At 35.7% G+C, this 20,717-nt stretch overlaps 1 protein-coding gene across 4 annotated transcripts in view; it reads right to left on the bottom strand.

Annotated features, from left to right (window-relative positions):
- The window catches only part of plxnb2a.1 (plexin b2a, tandem duplicate 1), a 250,675-nt gene that overhangs the window by 44,882 nt on the left and 185,076 nt on the right, over positions 1-20,717 (bottom strand). For 3 of the 4 annotated variants that reach the window (XM_028449132.1, XM_028449133.1, XM_028449129.1), the window contains 9 exons: positions 19,426-19,937; positions 17,970-18,299; positions 17,716-17,854; positions 14,433-14,575; positions 14,162-14,341; positions 11,784-11,918; positions 9,859-9,959; positions 8,955-9,081; positions 1,759-1,924 (listed from right to left, as the gene is read on the bottom strand). In XM_028449132.1, the coding sequence (XP_028304933.1) occupies positions 1,759-1,924; positions 8,955-9,081; positions 9,859-9,959; positions 11,784-11,918; positions 14,162-14,341; positions 14,433-14,575; positions 17,716-17,854; positions 17,970-18,299; positions 19,426-19,932 (1,828 nt within the window). In that variant the 5' untranslated portion in view covers positions 19,933-19,937. The remainder of the gene's footprint in view (positions 1-1,758; positions 1,925-8,954; positions 9,082-9,858; positions 9,960-11,783; positions 11,919-14,161; positions 14,342-14,432; positions 14,576-17,715; positions 17,855-17,969; positions 18,300-19,425; positions 19,938-20,717) is intronic. The other variant, XM_028449130.1, reaches the window with a different exon arrangement.

Raw genomic sequence — 20,717 nt, 5'->3', positions numbered from 1 at the left:
TCACATTTTGTGCATATTTTTTGCCAAAGGGTGTTGTTGGAGTTTTTTTAATTTTATTTTTGCTGTCATTTTGTATATATTATTTTTCATCTTGTGTGTATTTGTTGTTGTTTATTGTTTTTTGGAGTTGGTTTGTGTGTTTTGGAGTCATATGTTATATTTTACTTTGGATTTGGCATTTTTTTAATGTCGTTTGGAATAAGTTTCAGTCATTTTGTGTATTTTTGTTAAATCTGTGCTTTGGGTTCAATACAACTGTGACAGGTATTAAAAAAAGAAGATTATGGGTGTGTTTGTATTTCATGTATATTAAATAAAAATGAACAATTTCCATCTTTTACTTTCAAAGAGCAGCTTTTATTTTGAAACCATGTTCCTCTTGTGCTTTTAAAAACAGCTAATTTTCAACCTTTTACATTTAAATTTTTTTGACATGATGTGCCAGCTCAGATATTTATACTGCATTTTATCTTAACTACATTTATATTTGAGAAAGTGAAAGTATAACAGTTGTTTGAGATTGTGCGGTGTTTTAATTTGAAAAATAATAATAATTATTACATTTCTTTGAGTTTTCTGTCTCTTCCTGCACATCTATTCCTGCGATATTAACTATTGGTTTTTTAATTGTGCAAAATAGATACATAAAAATAAAATTTTAAATTAAAAAAATTAAATATATTAAAAAAAAAAAGAATAATTTGAATATAATCAGTAATATTAAAATTTTTATTATTACTAGACATTTCAGGCGACCCCAAGGTTGAGAAACCCTGGATTAGAGGGTGGCAGCGATTAGATTACTTGTAATTAAAATGCTGATGAGCATAAAATAAAGCCAAATAAAATAATTCTTTTAAATATGTATTCTGTGAATGTACATATACGTATACTATTTAATTTAAATGTTCACCTAAGCTCATTCTTCATTTTCAATACTGAAATAGAATTAACTCATGTTTAATTCATCATCCTTTTTGCACTACTCATCACTGCACTACTGCACTATTATCCTATTATTATTTTTATTATCTTGTTATATTATCCTATTTAGTTTTTGCTCATATTAGTCTTCAATTACTGTTAATATTTATTAGTTGATTGTTAATGTTTTATGTGTATAACATACATGCACTGCAGTGTTAATGTATATACTGTAATTCACTCATCTGTTCTTGTATTTTTAATTATGGTCTCCACATTGGTCACTACACCATATTAACAACTGTCTAGGACACACCTACATAACAAAGTTTAACATTTCCATACTATATGACGGGTACCCTGATGCTTGTATGGTCATGAATATAAAAAATTATTTTATCCTAAGAATGTTATATTTGTAAATAGTGTCAATTTTGGTAAATATATATAGTGTATATATATTTAGTGTACATGGCAACTGTAAATGCATGCAATATAAATGTCCATTTATTAACTCTGACATGTATCATGTGACCACCTTGTCCAATCAAGCACACTATAATGCTGCTACTCATGTCTGATGAAGGGCGTTTAGCCCGAAACATCACGTTTTTTTTTTTTTTGTGTAAATTAAAATTGGGAGCTAACCACGCCTTTTTTTCATTGCATATTTGGACGTTTTTGATCCAGCACACTGCCTCTAAAAGGGATGTGCATGTTTTACAAATATGGCCAGTAAAGTTGATTCTGATTCTTAACAGTCGTATATATCTGATCAGGAACAGATGATCATGATGTATGACAACGTGAACAAACATGAGGACACACTCCTACCCTGCTGCTTGGGCGTGGGGGGGATCGCTGCGGGGTGGGGCAGCGAACACGTGACCCGCCCCTGTCCGTCAGTAGCCATCACTGCGTCTGTGACGAAGGTGTTGAACGCACACTGCAGGCTGTCAGAGGGCATCAGTCTGGGCAGGGAGGGGATGCTGATGTCCACCTGATGGAGGAGAGAGAAGCCACGTCGTTATTTTCCTCCTCACACGTCCACCCACGGCAGGAGAGAAGAAAGGCTTTTTGTGTTCGACTGAATGACAGAATGAGACTGAATGTGAGCGAGCAATTAAGATAAGTAACGATATGCAGACGCCGCGTTGAGCAGAAGTCTCTGGGATTATCAATTAGACTATGAGGAGGACTGTGTGTGTGTGTGTGTGTGTGTGTGTACGATGTTCTTTATAATTCATCCACTGGAGACTTTCTCTACACGTCTTTAGTTCTCATTACGCTGTTTGACAAAAAATAATAAAAAAAGGACTACAAACACATGAATATGTATAACCGTGATGCAGATATGTGTGATTACAACTAGGAGACAAACAAGTGTTCTTAAAGCAGAAATCCTCTGAGGTCTGTGTAAAGAAACACAACCAAAGAGAAAGTGACCAAAAAAAAAAAAGGTCATCCTGAGGGAAAATGCACAACAGACCTTTTATCAAACAAAGTAAAACCACAGACTATGACTGGAATAATAAGTTACACCAAAGAGACACAAAGATAGGAGACAAAATATTGATCAAAACACACAAACTGAGCAGAAATACTGATAATAAGTTCATTTTACAAAATATACTGTATGTTAAGGTTTTTGTTTATTCTGACAGAGATTTCAACTGCCAGTCTTCCTTAAAAAGCAATCGCCTCTGAGGAAGACTGACAGTTGAAATATGTCAGGAGATCAAATTTCCTGAAAAACCTTGTCTGAATAAATGAAACAACAATTACAGTCACAAACCAACCAAAAGCTGAAATTAAAAGAAACTCTGAACAAATCCACCTGAGGCTCTTTGCTGAGTCATTCCATTCATTCATTCAACACATTTTCAGGACATCCCGTGCACATAAGTCTAAAAAAATTATATATTTTTTAAAATCAATATGTTTTCCAGAATAAATATTTTCCTGATGCAATGGTTTTTATATTTTTATGTTACTAGTGAAAAACTAATAAACAATAAATGATTATTAGACACGGAGGCAAGCTACAAAAGCCTCATGTAAAGGATTATCAATATTTGCAAGTGGTGAAATAACCCAAAGTTTGGATCCAAAATAAAAATGATATAGTCGCATAAAGAAAAAATGTTTTACATGCCATAAAAGAATAACCTTTATACTATAAAATAAAACAGTTCAGATTTTTTTCTTACATTCCCACATGTAGTTATGGGCCAATACAAATATAAATTTTTTTTTTTTTTTCAGATTTCAAGAGACTGTCACCCAAGAACCAATGCATATATTTATTTAATCATTAGTGATGTGAACAGTCTATGTTCATAGCTCAAATCTGATCAAATTACATTGAGCTGAGACATATGTAAAGTTATTTACTGAAGGTCCAAACATGTTCCAGCCCCAAACCTGGACAATCTTTTTACCAATTTTGAGGGTCTGGCATGTCCACCAGTTATGATGTATAGCAGATATTTATGTATATTCTGAGAGAGTAGGTGGAGCTCTATTACTGTACCAAATTTCAGTTTCCTATGTGATGTATTTCCTGAGATATTGGAAGCTGAAAATGGAAGAAAAATAAAGATGCACAAAAATCGACACATACCTCCCTCACTAAATTGGCCATATCTTAAAAAGTATTTGTCTAATCAAACTAAAAATGTCCACTGTGCCCATTTAATAATCACAAAACAATTGGTAACATTTTCCAAATGTTTTGAGACTGAAGTGTGTGGGCCATTTGTTGGAATGACAGAATGACCCTGCTGTCCCTGCTGCATAGAAATCTGCTTTAAAGGCCAAAAAATCATCCCGTCCTATCAGATTCCATTCACTAAATACGGTGCAGGGATAAGGATATACAGTATTCATAATCCTTAATTCAGATGCACCAGATGTAACCATCGGATAAAAAAAGCAGAGTCTCCAGAGGATTCTCATAAAACCACATTCAAATTAAAACAGAGCGCTGAATTTAATTTCCTGATAAGATTCTCTTATTGTGACAGTGACTCTGTGAGATTAAAACCACGCTATCTGAGGCACTTCAGGAATTTGAGGTGGAAAAAAAAAGGCAAAGGTGCAAAAGCCTGAAATTCAATCCAGTTCTATCCGAGCTTTTCCCATCATCACACAATGGAAGAGGGAGTCTGCACTGACCTGCAGTTATAGAGATAAACACACCAATGTCCTGTGACTCAGAGAACTAATAATAACAGAATGTGAGGAGAACAGGTGAAGTGACCTTGGATTACAGCTATAGAGCAACAACCTTCCATCTTTGGATGTCATTTAGCAAACACAATTTAAGCTTGTGTTTCTTTCTGAGTGGAAAACTTAAACTTAAACTTCAAGCATTTGTTACAATGAAGAACTTTAAAGTCTTGGTGTCTGGTTTTATTGTTTCACTGGATCTGTTGTGTATCGTTTCCTCTCAATGGGACTAACCTGGTTAAATAATTAGTAAAAAAGGTTGGATGGATTAAAGGTTGGGTGACTTACGCGATAGAGAAAAATACTTTATCATTTCTAATGATATAACTGTATTACCTGTGTTTATGTGTTGGTCTGTTAGCAGGATTACCTCAAAAGTTTTGACCAAATTTGAACCAAAGATAGACCTTACACCATGGAAGGTTCCAAAACATTTTTTGAGGGGATCCAGATCAATATACTGATTATGGATCAGTTTCAAAAATAAAAAAATGCTTATCTCTCATCATTGGGGAAATTTCAAAAATTTGACTAAACCAGACAAGCAGCCTTTTCCTGTTTTAAAATTAAATCTTCTGTTTGATATTTGGATATTTACGGGAAAACTATGGTAGAGCGCTTCATGTTTTAAGCTCACCACACAGAGGGGACCCACAGACGGGGGCAAACTTTTACTTCCGGACCAATGACGGAGCAACGCATGAGTCACATTACTGATGAACTGGTGAATGGAAGCATTATTAATACATACAGTAAATACATTTAAAAGAATGAATGTTGTGTAAAACATGCACATGATGTGTGAGTAAAGGAACCAGAGGTGGTGTAATGAATCTGCTGGTGATCATCGTTTCTTGTGATCAACTTTCGTGTGTGTTGACGGCTGCCGTTAGTGGCTAGCGGTATTTTTAACGTGCAAAATAAATATTTTTATTGCTCTCAAAAATCCTGTAATTGTTTTGGCAAAAGTGTCAAATGTGTCAGTTTATTTGGAATCTATTTGGAATCTATTTGGATGTTTATTTGGATACTATTTGGACCGTCACACTGTTTGGCAAAGATTTGGACTTCCAGCATTAATAAATATTTAACACAAATTACGCCTCTTTGCCATCGGCGCGGGGTGGACAACGCAGCAGAGTGAAAGTCCCCCCCCGTCTGTGGGTCCCCTCTGTGTGGCGAGCTTAAAACATGAAGCTCACGTCCATAGTTTTCCCATAAATGTCCAAAAATCACACAAGCAGAAGATTTAATTTTAAAACAGAAAAACATTGCTTGTCTGGTCTTTGGTTTTTCTGTATTTCTATTTTGGTCAGTAAAACAAAATAACTACACTGTTAATTTGTTATTTTGACTTGGTTTTCAAACTGAATAACCAAGGAACAAAGGGTACACAGATTGTAATAAAAGACAACAACATAGAAGCAAAGTTGTGAACAAACTAAAGAACTTTAAAACGTACACACATACAGATCAGTTCCACCTCATCGACGTCCCTCCATTTGCAGCCAGCTCATCATCATCACCTGACCTGATTGCATTATCCCACAGTCATGTTGTTGTTATTGTTGTTCTGAGCGCTCGTCACGCCTGATGAAGCGTTACACTAAAATCATCCTTCATCAGCCTAAACAACCTTCTGCTACTTCCTGTTCACACTTCAGATGTGACGGTTGGTGTTGATCCACACAAAGGAAGTAGAGGTAAAGGTGGATGAAGAGGAGGAGGAGAATAAAAGCTTTTGTCTGGTTCATACAAAGTGTTTTTATTAAAAATGGCAACAGCAGCGTTTTTACTGAAAAAGCCTTCCTGGGACTTTTTCATGCTGTCGTGTGGGATGATTCTACTCTTGAGGGATTAACATGATTAAAGTTTACTCTCCTTTTGATAGTGGCGCCCTTTGAAAATGTGCTCTGATGATGAAATCTTTACACTTTACCATAATCATATCAAATAATCTGCTTCCAAAACCAGTAAAAAAGTTGCAGCAGACAGGAATCTGTCTCGTCCAGACACAGGAAAATATGCAATCAGCGTGAGTCGACTGCAACGATAAGAGTTTTCAGTGCGAAGGAAACGAATATGAAGCCAAACAGAAAAACCTCAGAGGACCAACCAAGCATAGCAAGAAGTAAGGATTTTAAAATGTCAATGGCACAAAGATGTCGGAGTTTTCCTGATGGACCAAAATAGGGACTTTGTGCAGCCCCCAAAATAAATACACAAAATGACAAGAAAAACCTGCAAAATGAGAACAAAGATAGACAAAAAGAAATACAAATTACAAAAATGCAAGAAAAACCCACAAAATGAGAACAAAGATAGACAAAAAGAAAAATAAATACAGAAAAAGACAAGAAAAACCTGCAAAATGAGAACAAAGATAACCAAAAAGAAAAAAAAAATACAAAAATACAAGAAAAACCCAGAAAATGAGAACAAAAATATAAATGAAGTGAAAAAAACCCACAAAACAACAACAGATACCAACAAAATTGCAACAAAAATAGACAAAAAATACACAAAACAGCAAGAAAAACAGCATGACAATCTAAAAAATAAACAACAAAAACCCACAAAATGCCCCAAAAAACCCACAAAAACAACAAAATCACAAAATGGCAACCAAATACATAAAACAACAGCAAAACTTAAAAATGATGACAAAAATATCGAAAATGACAACAAAAACTCACATAATGACAACAAAAACACACATAATGACAACAAAAACTCACATAATGACAACAAAAACACACCACACAATGACAACATTTCCTACAGGACCAAAAAAAAATACACATATTAAAGACCAAAAACAATGAGACCACACAAATTTACAGAAAAACACAAAAGATTGACTGCAAAACAACATAAAAACTCCACAAAATGACAACAACTACACACATAAACAACACATATATGTAATGTATGAAAATTACTAATAAAATGACAACAAAAATACAAAATACTGACAACAGAAATAAAGAAAACAATGTGTTCTGTCTTTTATTATTGGTCAGTTTGGTCATTATTGTATAACGTGGCCTTTGGATCAGACGGTCACATGTTTGTGGCCCTCACTGTGATAAATTCTGTTGTTCCTCTTTTAGGAGATTAAACAGGAGAGCTCAACGCAGCCTGTACGTTTTAAGTTTTAAAGTGATTTATCTGTGGACAGAAGCTGGAATGGCTGGAGAATGTGAAAACAACACTTTGTAGTCTGCGATGAAACAACCAAAATAATACTTAAGAAAAAGCAGACGGTGATAATAACAGCCAGGCTCAAGGTCCCTGGTGCCACATACAGTACGTACAAGGTTTTCCACTGCTTCTCCACTGAGGGGATTTAACGGGAATGTTTCAATTCCAACAATAACATGGAAGATACTGGGCAGTTTGATAGGAAATGTGTGTTTTAATAATGGGACAATTATTGTAATCATATAAGTAGCTGTAGAAACAGATTTTATGGGTTTCCACGAAATTATTTTCACAAATATTTCCATGTAAACACTCAAAATAGATTGCAGAATTTACATTTTATGAGAAAAAAACATTTATATTTATATTACTGTTTTCTTTATGTGTGTTTTTGAGTCATTTTGTGTATTTTGGTTGATGTTTGGTCAATTATATTGCATTTTGTTGTTTTTTTTTAAAAATTTTGTATGTATTCGTTGCCATTTTAAGTGACTTATTGTGAATGTGTGTATTTCTGTTTTCATCTTAGTTATTTTCATCATTGTTTTCTATGTTTTTATGTTGTTTATGAAGTCCTCCTGTGTGTTTTTGGAGTCATTTTGATTATTTTAGTCATCTTGTGTGTATTTTTGTTTTCATTTTGTGTATTTTTCTATAATTCTACATGTTTTTATGTCGGTTATGTAGTCCTCCTGTGTGTTTTTGGAGTCATTTTGATTATTTTAGTCATCTTGTGTGTGTTTTTGAAGTAACTTTGTGTGTTTACTTTGGCGGCCGCACAAAATAAGTCTGAGGGCTGTATGAGGCCCTCGAACCGCTAGTTGCCCATGTCTGCCCTAGGACTTCATTCACTTTTTGTAGTTATTGGTCTGTATTTTTTATTTTTTTTAAAGCAGCAAATCTAATGTGAAGATACAGTTTTTACACATAATTATATGTTATTAAAATTAAATTGAAATCAGGTGATAAAATGGATTTATCTGGTATTTAGGATAATATATATTGATATATTTAGTCATTTTATGTAAGTGTCGCTTATATTTTTCAGTAAAACAATCAATTGTCCATTACCGTGGGAATGTCAGAGCATTTAGAATAAAGACATATTATAAAGTCTAAGTTGTGAGTTATTGTTTTAGCTTCAAACAGACAGAAAATCACAAACCTTGGTTCCCAAGAGGATACAACCTCTCAGCACACAGAGAGAAACCTGTCATGATATTTGTTAGACTGAATAAAAGTGCTGTTATTTATACAGAATCCACCATAAACAAAGCATCATCAGCTGTTTCTGTATGCGATGCAACCCGACCAGGAAGCACAAAGATAACTGTGTGAAGTGAAACCACACAGATGTTTAAAAATCAGCCGTCAGCCAGAACAAAAATGTGAAAATGCATTTTTTTTGTTGGATATACTGAAATCAGCTCCCTCAGGGGTCCACGTACCAAACACACAGGGTGGGACAGAACAACTGCTGACTCCTGGGAGTTTCAGGTCTGACTGGGTTTTAAACTGCAGCTCAGCAAGCCTGAGGGAAGTTTCAGCCCCACAGCAAGACAAAATAAAAAACCCTCTTTGCTCGTCTCTCTCACCTGCTGCGTCGTCTTACAGCTCAGGTTGGGGGGGTCAAAGGCCACGATCTGAACGCACTTCTGATCGGGAGCCCACAGCCACGTGTTTTCCTCTGACGACCTGCTGCACTCCTGTTTCCTGGTGCACCTGAAAGCAGCATAAATACCAGGGATGGGCAACTATATCGCAGCGGGGGCCACAAAAATGTGACTGTCTGATCCGAGGGCCACATTCTAAACATCAGCATTTTGAATAATGATCAGCATTAATATGGGGGGGGGGGGTTGTCTTTTTGGCTCATTTATCATTATGTGTTTTTGTTATTTTTTGTGTTCTAATTTTGTCTATTTTTCTGGCATTTTCGCTGTCGATTTGTGCATCGTTGGGGGCACTTTCTGTTTTTTTGTTGTTATTTTCTGTATTATCCTGTCATTTTGTGTATTTTTGTTAACAGTTTGTGTGTCTTTGGAACTATTCTGTAATTTGTTGATGTTTTTGTAGTAATTTTGTTCGTCTAAGACGTTGCTGTGTCTGTCTTTTGTTGTCTGTTTCATTAGTCATTTTGTGTGTTTTTGTGTACTTTGCAATATATTGGGCTTTACATTCCTTACAACTTCTCGAATTAAAATTTTTGGAGATTTGCCTTGGGGGCCGCAAAGAAATTAGACTGAGGGCCATATGTGGCCCCCGGGCCGCCAGTTGCCCATGTCTGATATATACTACTATATTTGGTATTCATCATCAAACAGATTCCAAGTATCTATTTCCAAACTCCCCTACAATGATTTTCATAATTTATTTTTTGCTCACTTTGTATAAACGCTGTTGAAATTAACAGTAGCTCATCTGCATATAGCCTGAAACGGCTTTGTTTTATTGTGTTTTTTCTCTATAAATCAGGTGAGGAGGTGTTTTATTGCTCACCTTCCCTCCAGGACGCACCAGCCACAGTACGGATCTTTTGTGGCCACGCAGGAGTGACAGTCAGTCTTTAGGTGGCAGGCCTGGACAGGAACCTTGGTGATCTGAAAATAGATGGCAGAAGATTGGAAAGGTATGAGGTCATGGTTTATGAACTTTTACATCCGGAGCTGGAAGTTGTAACTTTTTTAACGGTAAAGTCATTAAGTTGTGATAGAAAAGTCTCTAGAATTTACAACTTTGTTTCAAAGTGGGAAAAGAAATACAACGAAAACAGAATTTTCTTTTTAGAGACTAAGAACATTTCCAAGCCATTTAAATACATCATTATGTTGCTTTTGGCCAGTTTTTATTAGACAAAAAAGTGGCTGATCGTAGAGTGCACTCACACTAGCATATGTATTAATTTCATATATTTATTTATTTATTTGCACAGCGTACAAATACATTAAGTTATAAAAACAGAGATGTTTGTACCAGACTTAATTTCTATCTGTAGTCCTTGGGGGGAGTGGTCTATTCACAATATATACAGTGCAAGTTATGCACATTCTACCGGTTAAAAAATACATATGATAATAATAAAAATAATAATAATTAAAATAATAAATGAAAAAATGCAAAATTACTTAAAAAAATGTTTTAATTACATTTAAAAATAATTAAAATTTCAATAAAAAGTAATAATTAAAAATTACATCTAAAAAATTATTAAAAATTACATGAAAAAATAAAAACAAAATAAATGTAAAATAAAATTTTGAATTACATTTAAAAACACATTTAATATACATTTGATAATAATAAAAATAACAATAAAAAAAAGAATTTAAATAAATAAAAAATATATAAATAAAAAATTACAATAAAATAATTCAAATTACATTAAAAAATAATAATTCAAAATTACATTAAAAAAACATTTTAAATTGCATACATTTTTTATTTATTTTTTTTAAATTAATAAAATGTTAAAATCATTATCATTACTACCGTAGACTGAGGCCAGGTGAAAGGTACTGGGCAAGAAATGAGGTTATGGTCAGTTTTGCTGGAGGCATTGACCATTAGCCATGGTCACGTTGTGGTTTGTGCACGGATAAAAGTTGTATTCATATAAAAATGATGATTCTCTATTAGAAATGCACAGTAAAGTACTTGGATTCAGTTTTGTTGCTCAGACGTTTTACAACCTGGCTTTGACATCCATCATGAGACGCAGAAAAGAGATGCAACGTCTCGTCTAGTCTCATAGCAAACAGTCGGATTGAATGAATGTACACAATAAGGAACTGATGCACAACCGGTGAAACCTTAAATTGTGATGTATTGTTAAACCTTGCATTGATGAAATTTTATTAGAGAAAAGTCGTCACAGCCAGCTGAGAGAAATCATTTCTCTTCCTGGCACGAGAGGCCGATCTAATAAATCTCAATGAACAAAAGGAACAAGATGCACCGTTGTCACTCGCCTTGATCAGAGTAAATTGTTCTCTTGTAATTAATTCATTTCTCAATCAATACAATCAACCTTGCCTCAGAGAGCGATGATGACAGAAAGACGAAAGGACAAAAAGGAAAGAAAGATGGATGGAGAGACAAAAGGCAGCACGGAAAACAATAAACGTAGCGGGAGAGAAGGAGACGGTGCGAGTGCATCAATGCGCGACTCGTGTGCGGTAATGTAGACGGATGTATTGGTGTTAGCCAGGCCAACGACTAAATGATCAAACACGACAGGCTGAATAAATGAAAGGCTGGTTTTGCGTAGATTTGATGGATGAAGGAGGAAAACCAGAAGTAAGCACGCGGCAGAGTCCTTGACCTTCGGAGACACGGAGGTGTTGGATGGATGGATGGATGGTGGGCGAGAGAAATAGATTTGGTAACAGAAGAATCAATCAGTGGACAATCTGAGGGAGGCTGACCTTTTTCTCCGTGGTGATGTACAAGTGTTGGAGGCTGGAATCCAGCAGCAAGTTCTTGTTGACCTTGCTGGCGCTCACTTCGCCCAATGTTCGTCCGTAAACCTCAGATTGGGAAGCCAAGTGAACCTTCAGCACCTACGCAAACAAATAAACTGCTCTTTAGTTTGTTGATGGATGAAAATTGAACCCAGAGTATAAAGACAAAACAGCAGAGGTGAAAGTAATAGATTACAAGTACTCACGTTACTGTAATTGGGTTGTTTTTATGGGTACTTGTACTTTTTAGAGTATACTTCTAAATCAATAGTTTTACTTGTACTTAAGTATGTTTTAAAATAAGTAAAACATTTCTTTGTAAATTATTAGTTTTCGACTGTTTGCTTATGTTTCGACTGTCAACTGCCAGCCTTCTTCAGAGGCATCTGCTGATCACTTTGATGTCAGGAGATCAAAGTCAATTTCCTGAAAAAAAGTGGTCTGAATAAATGAAACCTTAACATAGTTTTCTAAAGCATCTGTTTTAGAGTCCATAAATGTAGCTGTACTACTGACGATTTCATTGGTGTTATTTTGTTTAAAAAAATAAATGCACATTTTGAAAAACCTTTTAGTTTATACAGATTTGTGGAAAATAAATGAAGTTCCAATTGTGGTAGATTTGGTCTCTTTCTTTTTAAGTTTATACATGAGATGTTTACTGTATGTAAAAGAACCACGGCAAGATTTATTACCAAAAAAAAAAATGTGGGGGGTTAAAGTACTATTTATTTGAGCTACTTTTTTCTTGTAAATGAGTATTTTATGTATGATTTATTTATACTTGAGTATAATTGAAATCAAGTAACAGTATTTCTACTTGAGTAGGATCATATCAGTAATCTTTACACTAATGAAAGCCCATAAAGCAGTGGTACAGTATGGTAGATGTTCTCTATTGTCCAGGGCATAAGTCACTATTTTTTTCCACTTAAAACTAAAAAAGCGACTTATACGGCAAAGCGACCTATACATAAATATATATTCTTTAGCCAGTCGGCAGAGCACCATCTAGTGATTAAAATTGTGAAATGTGAATCACTGTGTGAAAGTCACCAATCGTACTAATATTAACTATTTACAAATGTCAATTTTAGAGCTTTTCACTTATGGAACAAACTGCCTAGGGACCTGAAAAACGTGTGAAATCATTTTTTTTCTTTACCAATCTTAATGTATATATCACGTATTTTTTATTTGTTTGTTGGTGTAAGGAAAATGTGTCTTGATGTAACTTTTTATGTATTTCTGTCGGTTTGTTACATTTACGGATCCCAGCAACCCTCATGGTGTAAGCTGATGTGGATCCAATGAACAAATAAACAAATAAAAAAGTGAAAGAACAATTTTTCACAGTGTTGCAAAGCCACATTAGATTTCTGACCATAATACAGTAACTAGCATGAAGTATCAAAACCACCACGTAAAGTTTGTTCACGTCCGACTACATTCTGGGATGGACTTGGGTTTAAACCCAGTAAAGCTGACCAACAGTTAGCATAGCATGCTAGCAGCAGCCTGATTACAGTAAACAATAACCATAGCTAGCTGTAAATGGACTGATACGCAGACATGGAGCAGTGAGGAGGAGCAGGCGTACACGGAACCTTTGTTTTTCACAAAAGATAGGAGCTATTGGCAGGCTCTGATTGGTTGAATCGATTAGGGTTTAGCTCCTCCTTTAGCTAATAGAACACCTCTTATAAAAAAAGACACACAATTGGCTTAAAAATAATAATAATAATAATAATAATAATAATAATAATAATAATAATGATACATCAATTTTATACAAATCTTTTTTTGGGAACTCAAAGTAACTTTACAGAATCAAGGGATTATTCTTACGCCACACTTAGGGGTGGTAAGCTACTATTGTAGCCACAGCTGCCCTGGGGCACACTGACGAGGTGTCCATTAGCATTGCACTGAGCCAATAGGAAGCAGTCTAACATCTGGGCATATGACTTGTAGCCACACAGCAACGTATGTGTGGATTTTTTTTTAAAGAAAACAATAAATTCCAATACACCAGTGCGACTTATAGTCTGGAATATAATGTACTATTGGTTAACACTGTTTTATTTATTTATTAACAGCCTAAGACAACAATACATTAGAAAAACAACTTTAAGTCTTGTTTAAAATGTTTTTTTGGACTTTTATTACTTTTTATTTTCTCATTTCTTTCAGTTCTTCCTCTGTATTTCCTCGTTATTATTCTTATGAAGGTTCTGGTAATTAGGGGTGCTGAAAAGAGGTGGTCTAAAGTCTAAACCAGTCAATGCAAACATTCACTATTGATGAAAGCAGAAAGTAGGAAAGTAAGTAGCTTGTGTTACCTCTCCGGCTGCAGTACCCACAAAGGCCACTGCGTGTCCCATCTCCACGGCGACTGCCACAGCAACCATCGGACTCCTACGAACCAATGTGGGCTCAGCCGTGAGGGCGAATTCAGCCTTACTGGCCAGCGGGGACGGTAGAAACTCTGCACCGCACCTGTATCTTTCAGCCATGTCCTTCTAAAGGGAAGAAGCAAAGCATGATGTAACCACACCCTTTATTTCATTCAAATTAAAGATGATTTTTTTTGTGATCGGGGCAGATTCCCACCTGATTATTACTGCACAGCTCCTCAGACTTGGAGGAATAGGGCGAGTACACAGCTGCCTTTTTGTTGATGAGGCCATTGTAGCTGTAACAGGCCCCTATTATCTCCACCAGACGGCGATTAATGGACCTCAGTGGGTACATACCTGCAGTAATACAAATAATAAGACTATTTAATAGTAATATTAGTTATTTCTTTACGCAATAAAGTCCAACAACCAAGGAAATAGTGACAAACACATTAGTAGGAGTTATTAAAAGTAAAAGTACACACACATACACACACACAAATACAATATATTGACAACACACACAGAATTGTGGGATGTGGAGTCCAATATATCAGTGATTTTTAACCTTTACAACCCACAACCTCCAAAATAAAGTTAAAATAAACATTGAAGAAGAGTCACGTGGAGACAGGATCATCTATAAGGGGGAATAAAGGGGAGAGATTTTTTTGGGGTCCATCCATAAAGTCAGCAAAACGATGGTCCATTGTTCTATGAATCTGTGATAACCATATTTATTTTATTAATAATATCCACTGTGATCAAGGAAGGTTATTATAATTTGCGCCATATGATATAGTCATCTAAAAGAAGTAAATTCTTGTTTTAATCAGAAATAAAATGGGTTAAAAGTAGGGATGTAACGATTAATCGTAAGGCAGTTAAAAATCGATTCATAGGTATCACGGTTGATGTCAATTTTCTGAAAATTGAATTGCAGTACTTTATTTAACCAGCAGAGGGTATCCACAAGTGTAGGCGGCGGGCGGAGTCTGCTAATACTTTCTTTCTGGCCGCCTTCTACTCTTAAATATGTTAATAAATGATTCATTACCCCTTTAGCACCGAAAGAATATCTGTAATATTACTTTAATATCTGTAAAAGTCACGTTTTTCTATTAGCTCTGTCTGCTAGCATAGCTTCTCTTCTTCACTGCAAGATATCTGCATGCCAACCGACCACTGTGTTACCAGCGCCCTCTGCTGGTTTAAACAAATATGACGTAAATCAGTGTAATCACGGTTTTTTTTTTTTTTAAAGTCCAATTGTTAAGGCACAAAATACATTTTCAGTTGCACTTTTAAAAGAAAAGAACTATTATGCAGTTTTGCATTGTTTATTATAGAACCAGAATTTAAATTAATAGGCTTCATTTTCATTTGTATTATTCCTTTATTTATTTCATTCAAGATTTATTTTTAGTTAAATTGCATTGTTTTGAATAGTTTAAAAGGAATTCTTTTGACAATGAAAAATAAAAGGAAAATAATACAGTATTTTCTAAAATTTGTCTACAGTTCCATTTTGTAAAATAAATCGTGAGAGAATCGTATCGTGAACCCAGTATCGTGAATCGAATCGCATCGGGAGTTGAGTGAATCGTTACATGCCTAGTTAAAAGTGATGAAAATCCACAGAAATTGGTTAAACGTTGCAAATTGTGGGTAATGGGATTTAAAAATGTAGGAGAAATTAGTTTAAACTGGCAAATAATGGGCAATACTAATCGTGAATGTGGTAAAATTGGCCAAAATAAATATGAAATATAGTGAAAAGAGGTTAAAAGTGAGAATAATGGGTCAAGATATGTGGGAAAAGTGGTGGAAAGGGTTTAAAAGTGCTGAAAATGTCTTTAAAGTGGAAAAAATATGCTGAAAATGCATTGAAATTTAATGAAGAAGTGGCAGAAATGGGAGTAATGCAGAAAAAATGCATTAAAGGGAGCAAAAATGTGGCAAGAAAAAGTGATGGAAATAGGTTAAAATGTGGTGTGTTCAGTGTGAAAAAGTGTAAAAATGGGCTCAAATCGCTCAAAAAAAAAAATCTGTTTCTTGAAAGCATCTGGCGACCCTCTCCCAGTGTCTCTCGACCCCAAATAGAAGAACAAATTTGAGAACCACTGATTAATATACTGATTGTATAAATATGATGAAGAAGAAGAACAGTGTCCTCTTGTGGCAGACGATGATATGACAGCAGCAATGTAGAGAAACATGAGATCATTGTTGGCTTAGTTTGAGATCACAAAACGATTAAGTATGAATGTTAATGTATTTAATCTGAGTTCACATTGAGTCAAAAACCAACATCTACAGAAAAGAGTTTAAACCTCCCCTGGTATTTGATATAATTAATATTTTACTCCCAACATGAATATTAATGATGATAATTTAGGCGAACAGTGTAACTATCTATCAAACACTGACCCTTTGCATTACTCAGTGCCCTTGTAGTGGCTGGAGAAGATCGATGAGGTCTGATTTATATGAATGTGTGCACTACAAATCTGAAAATGCCCGACATGGCTGATTAGAACGAACAGGAGCTATTAATTTAAAGCAGAACTATTAGAAGCCAATGCAGTTAGTGTGCTTGGATTAAACTGGCCTTTAAAAAAAAAATGTAAAGGACTATTTCTTCCTGCTTGTAGCAGATTAATCAAACTGTTGGTTATTATCTTCACAGCTCAGGAAACTTTCTCTTCACAGCGTTCAGTAAGGATTGAGGTTCTCTTTTTCTTAAAGAAATATTACACTTTTAACTACTTAATGTAACGTCCAACCCAGCAGAGACGGCGACTTATAAGAACGTAGCGACAGAAAATGATCAATATTCCTGTCAGCATTGAGAATAATAATCCAATTTGAGCATTAATACAGGAAAGAACAAAGTTTATGTCATGAGTCATTTAGTGAACTTTTGTGAGTTTCTCTGTTATTTGTGTGTATTTTTATTTTCATTTTATGTATTCTGTTGTCTGTTTGCATGTTTTGTGTTTTTTTTTACTGTCCTTTGTGTTTTTTTGGTCAGTGTTTGTATTGTTACTGTTGTTTTGTGTATTTTTATTGTCCATTTGCGTAATTTTGCATTTTTTTGTGTAAATTTGTTGTCCTTTTGTGTATTTTCCTGTAAATCTGAATGTTTTTGAATCCTTTTGTGTATTTTGATGTACTTTTGTTTATCTTTGTTGTCCTTTTGTGTATTTACCTGTCATTTTGTATGTTTTTTTAATCCTTTTGTGTATTTTTTGTCCTTTTAAGTATGTTTGTTGTTCTTTTGTGTATTCTCCTGTAATTATGTACTTTTTATTTAATCAGTGTATGTTTAGTGTCAGTTGCCAGTTGCCGTTGTCTCTTATACAAAATCTGCGTTTGTAAACTATGCTGCAAGTTTGAAGCACTCTTTTATCTTGTTTGAAAACATACAGTAAAAATCTTTCCTGCACTCATTAGCAGCCATCAGAAACCTGGGGAGGAATTGGGAGGAAACGTACACATGGCAGAGTTGGAAGGGTCTTCATCAGAGGTCAGGATGACAAAAAGCACTTTGTCGGTGGCAGAAACGCTCCCATATTGGCCTGAGTCGGTCAAATTCTTCGCCAGCGCTTCCCCTGGTGCTGCTACGTAGGCAGCCTGCGAGTCAAACAACAGATAGAGTGTTTGTTTTCTTCGGTTACGGCAGAGTGAGTCTTTACAGAAACGCTGACGCGGACATCCTGCAGCAGAAAAAGAGGAGCGCGGCGATTACCTGAGCTTTGTTGTACTTGTTGTTGCTGCTGCTGCAGTTGAGCTGCAGCTCCGTGTAGGAGTAATAACCCTGATCGTCCTCGCACATCCTGGACACGAAGGTGAAGTTCTTTGTGTCCTGCACGCCCAGCGTCCGAGAGAACAGGAAGTAGACGAAGTCGCCATCTTTGAAGGCGAAGCGGAAGTCGTGGAGGTAGCGCAGGACGAAGGGGTTGGCCTGCACCGCAGAGGCCTCGATGATGCTGTCAAAGACCACCCAGTCCCCGTAGTCCTGCAGGATCCTGGTGGAGATCAGCTTGGTGCTGTCGTGGCTTCCGTATCCTTTACCGACCTGAGAACGAGACGATGCAGAAAGTATCAGGTTCAACCACTGCTCATTTAACCTAAAAGATATTGGTTTCACTTAATATTGTATTATTTCTATGTTGAATAACCAAACAGAAGAGTCAGGTAAAGCTAATAGGTATTTTTATGTAATAAAATGTTGTTGACTTGCTTGAAGATTGAAGATTATTCTTCTTTCTGCTCCCTTTCATTCAAAGTTTGTGAACTTTTATGTTATTAATTTTTATTTTTTTTTATTTTTTAACGAATGGAAGAAAAATACAAAAAAACAAAAAATACAAAATACAAATGTCCATAATTAATTTATAGACATTTTCCTTACAAGAAACATCAGGAATCTAAAAAACCTGACCTGTACTGTGCAGTAGTCAGGGATTTATTTCAGTCACACTGGGTGAATTATTATTATTTTGTCTAAAAAGTTACTGAATTGATTTCAAGTCACTGAATCTTTTCGTGTCAAATCATAAATAAATTAACTGATATCGTCCATGAATTGAATCTGAAACAACAAATTGTGATTTGAATTGAATGGTTGCTAAACCGAATTGTTACACCCCTAATAATAAAGTCAGGAAACAAAGTCTAGGTTTATTTTTAATTATTACACAGTGTTATTGGGTGTATTTCCTTTCATTATGGTATTATCTGCTTAAGCTTACATCAGCAAAAACAGATCCAAGAGGGTAAAGTTTGGCCTTTGTATTCTGTCTGTATCACCAACAGATGATATGTCAACAGAAACTGTTCCGTCTTTCCTTCGCAAAAAGGAATCGACTGTCGGCATATCTGAAGAGAATTTTCAATCAAAAGCTTCTTCTCGCATGTTCTGAGAGGCCATTCTATTAGACGACATGAGCCATCTTTAAAAAGGCAATCCAGAGACGCTGCCTGCTGGAGATGAATTGAAAAACATTTTAAAAAAAAAAGCTGACAAGGGCGCACATTTCCCATATGGCCCCCAATCTAATTCCTGAACAAATTCAACTTTTATTGTGTCTACTCGAAGTGGATCACAGATGGTAGAGATCATTCCATTTCATTTATTTATTTACCTCTGGAAACTACATAAAGCTGTCAGTGTGTGTGTGTGTGTGTGTTTTCCTCCTCACCAGGAACACCGTCAGGTTGTCCCGGTCCTTGGTGAAGTACGACATCACCCCCACCACGGAGACGCTCTCCTCGGCGCTGGCCACGTACGACTTCTCTCCCTTGGTGTCGCTGAAGTAGAGCAGCTGCTCCACGTTGCTGAGGTTCCTCAGGGAGCAGATGCCCCTGTAGACGCTGCCGCACACCACCAGCACGTCCTTGCCCCCGTGCACCAGCAGCAGCTTGTTGTGGTTGTCCGTGTCCACGGCCTCCTCGCAGGCATCGGTGACGGGCGGCGTGCATTGGCGGTTGTCTTTTTTAGGGCCCGTCTCAATGCGATGCTCCACCACCATGTTGGGGCTCAGCTGGTACAGGGCGTTGACTGCACCCACATAGAGGCGGCCGGTGCGAGGGTCCGCCACCACGTTGTTGATCACGGTGTCGGAGATGAATTCAATGCCGCGACAGGGGCTGAGGTGCAGGGTTGCCATGGTGACCAGAGTGAACTGCCACGCCCACCACGGCTCCATCGTATCTGGAAGAGAGAAAAATGATGAAATGTTACAACTCGTCTATCCATCCATCCATCCATCCATCCATCCATCCATCCATCCATCGGTCACGGGGCACTCATATCCTCCTCTGTATGTGGGCGGAAAATAAACTTTAGATGGAAATTATTTATTGGAAATAACCAGAAATTGGGAGTAGCTTTTAAATAACTGATGATGCTAAAATATATATTTTCCCAAACCTATTTAACCTGACCTTTAATATAAAAAAATAAAAAAATAAATAAAAAAAATCTCATATCATCCAATTTTGAAAATTCCCAGAATTTTGCAAACCTAGTTGAAATGTTATGTTCTTTAATTGTAGTATTTGTGAATGGCTGCTAATATTTATGTTAAGATATGATAGTTATTTTAAATTACTCTTAATTTCCATTTGATTAAAATAAATAATTGCACGAAAAGTTCATATTTTCTAATATTCCCTAAATTCCAAAGCTTAAGTTTTCATTGAAAATTACCAGAAATTTTCCACCTCTTTGCAACTATAAAGGAAACATTGTCATCAAAGATGTTCGAGTAAAACTACATAATAATAATAATAATAATAATAAAACATTAACTCTTCCCCTTTAAATGATTTACAGAGAAGATTAAGAAGAAGTAACACATCATTTTGTATAATCTAAAATAAAGTTATTGCAGCTATTCCACTTTTTTTAATGACCTCACAAAATCTGTCAATTTTAATAGAATTTATTTGCTTCACAGAATATTGACTATTGAAGAAAAATGAAAATAAA

This window comes from Gouania willdenowi, chromosome 6 (assembly GCF_900634775.1).
Source record: "Gouania willdenowi chromosome 6, fGouWil2.1, whole genome shotgun sequence".
Lineage (NCBI taxonomy): Eukaryota > Metazoa > Chordata > Actinopteri > Blenniiformes > Gobiesocidae > Gouania > Gouania willdenowi.
This window is presented reverse-complemented; position numbering and strand designations above follow the sequence as displayed.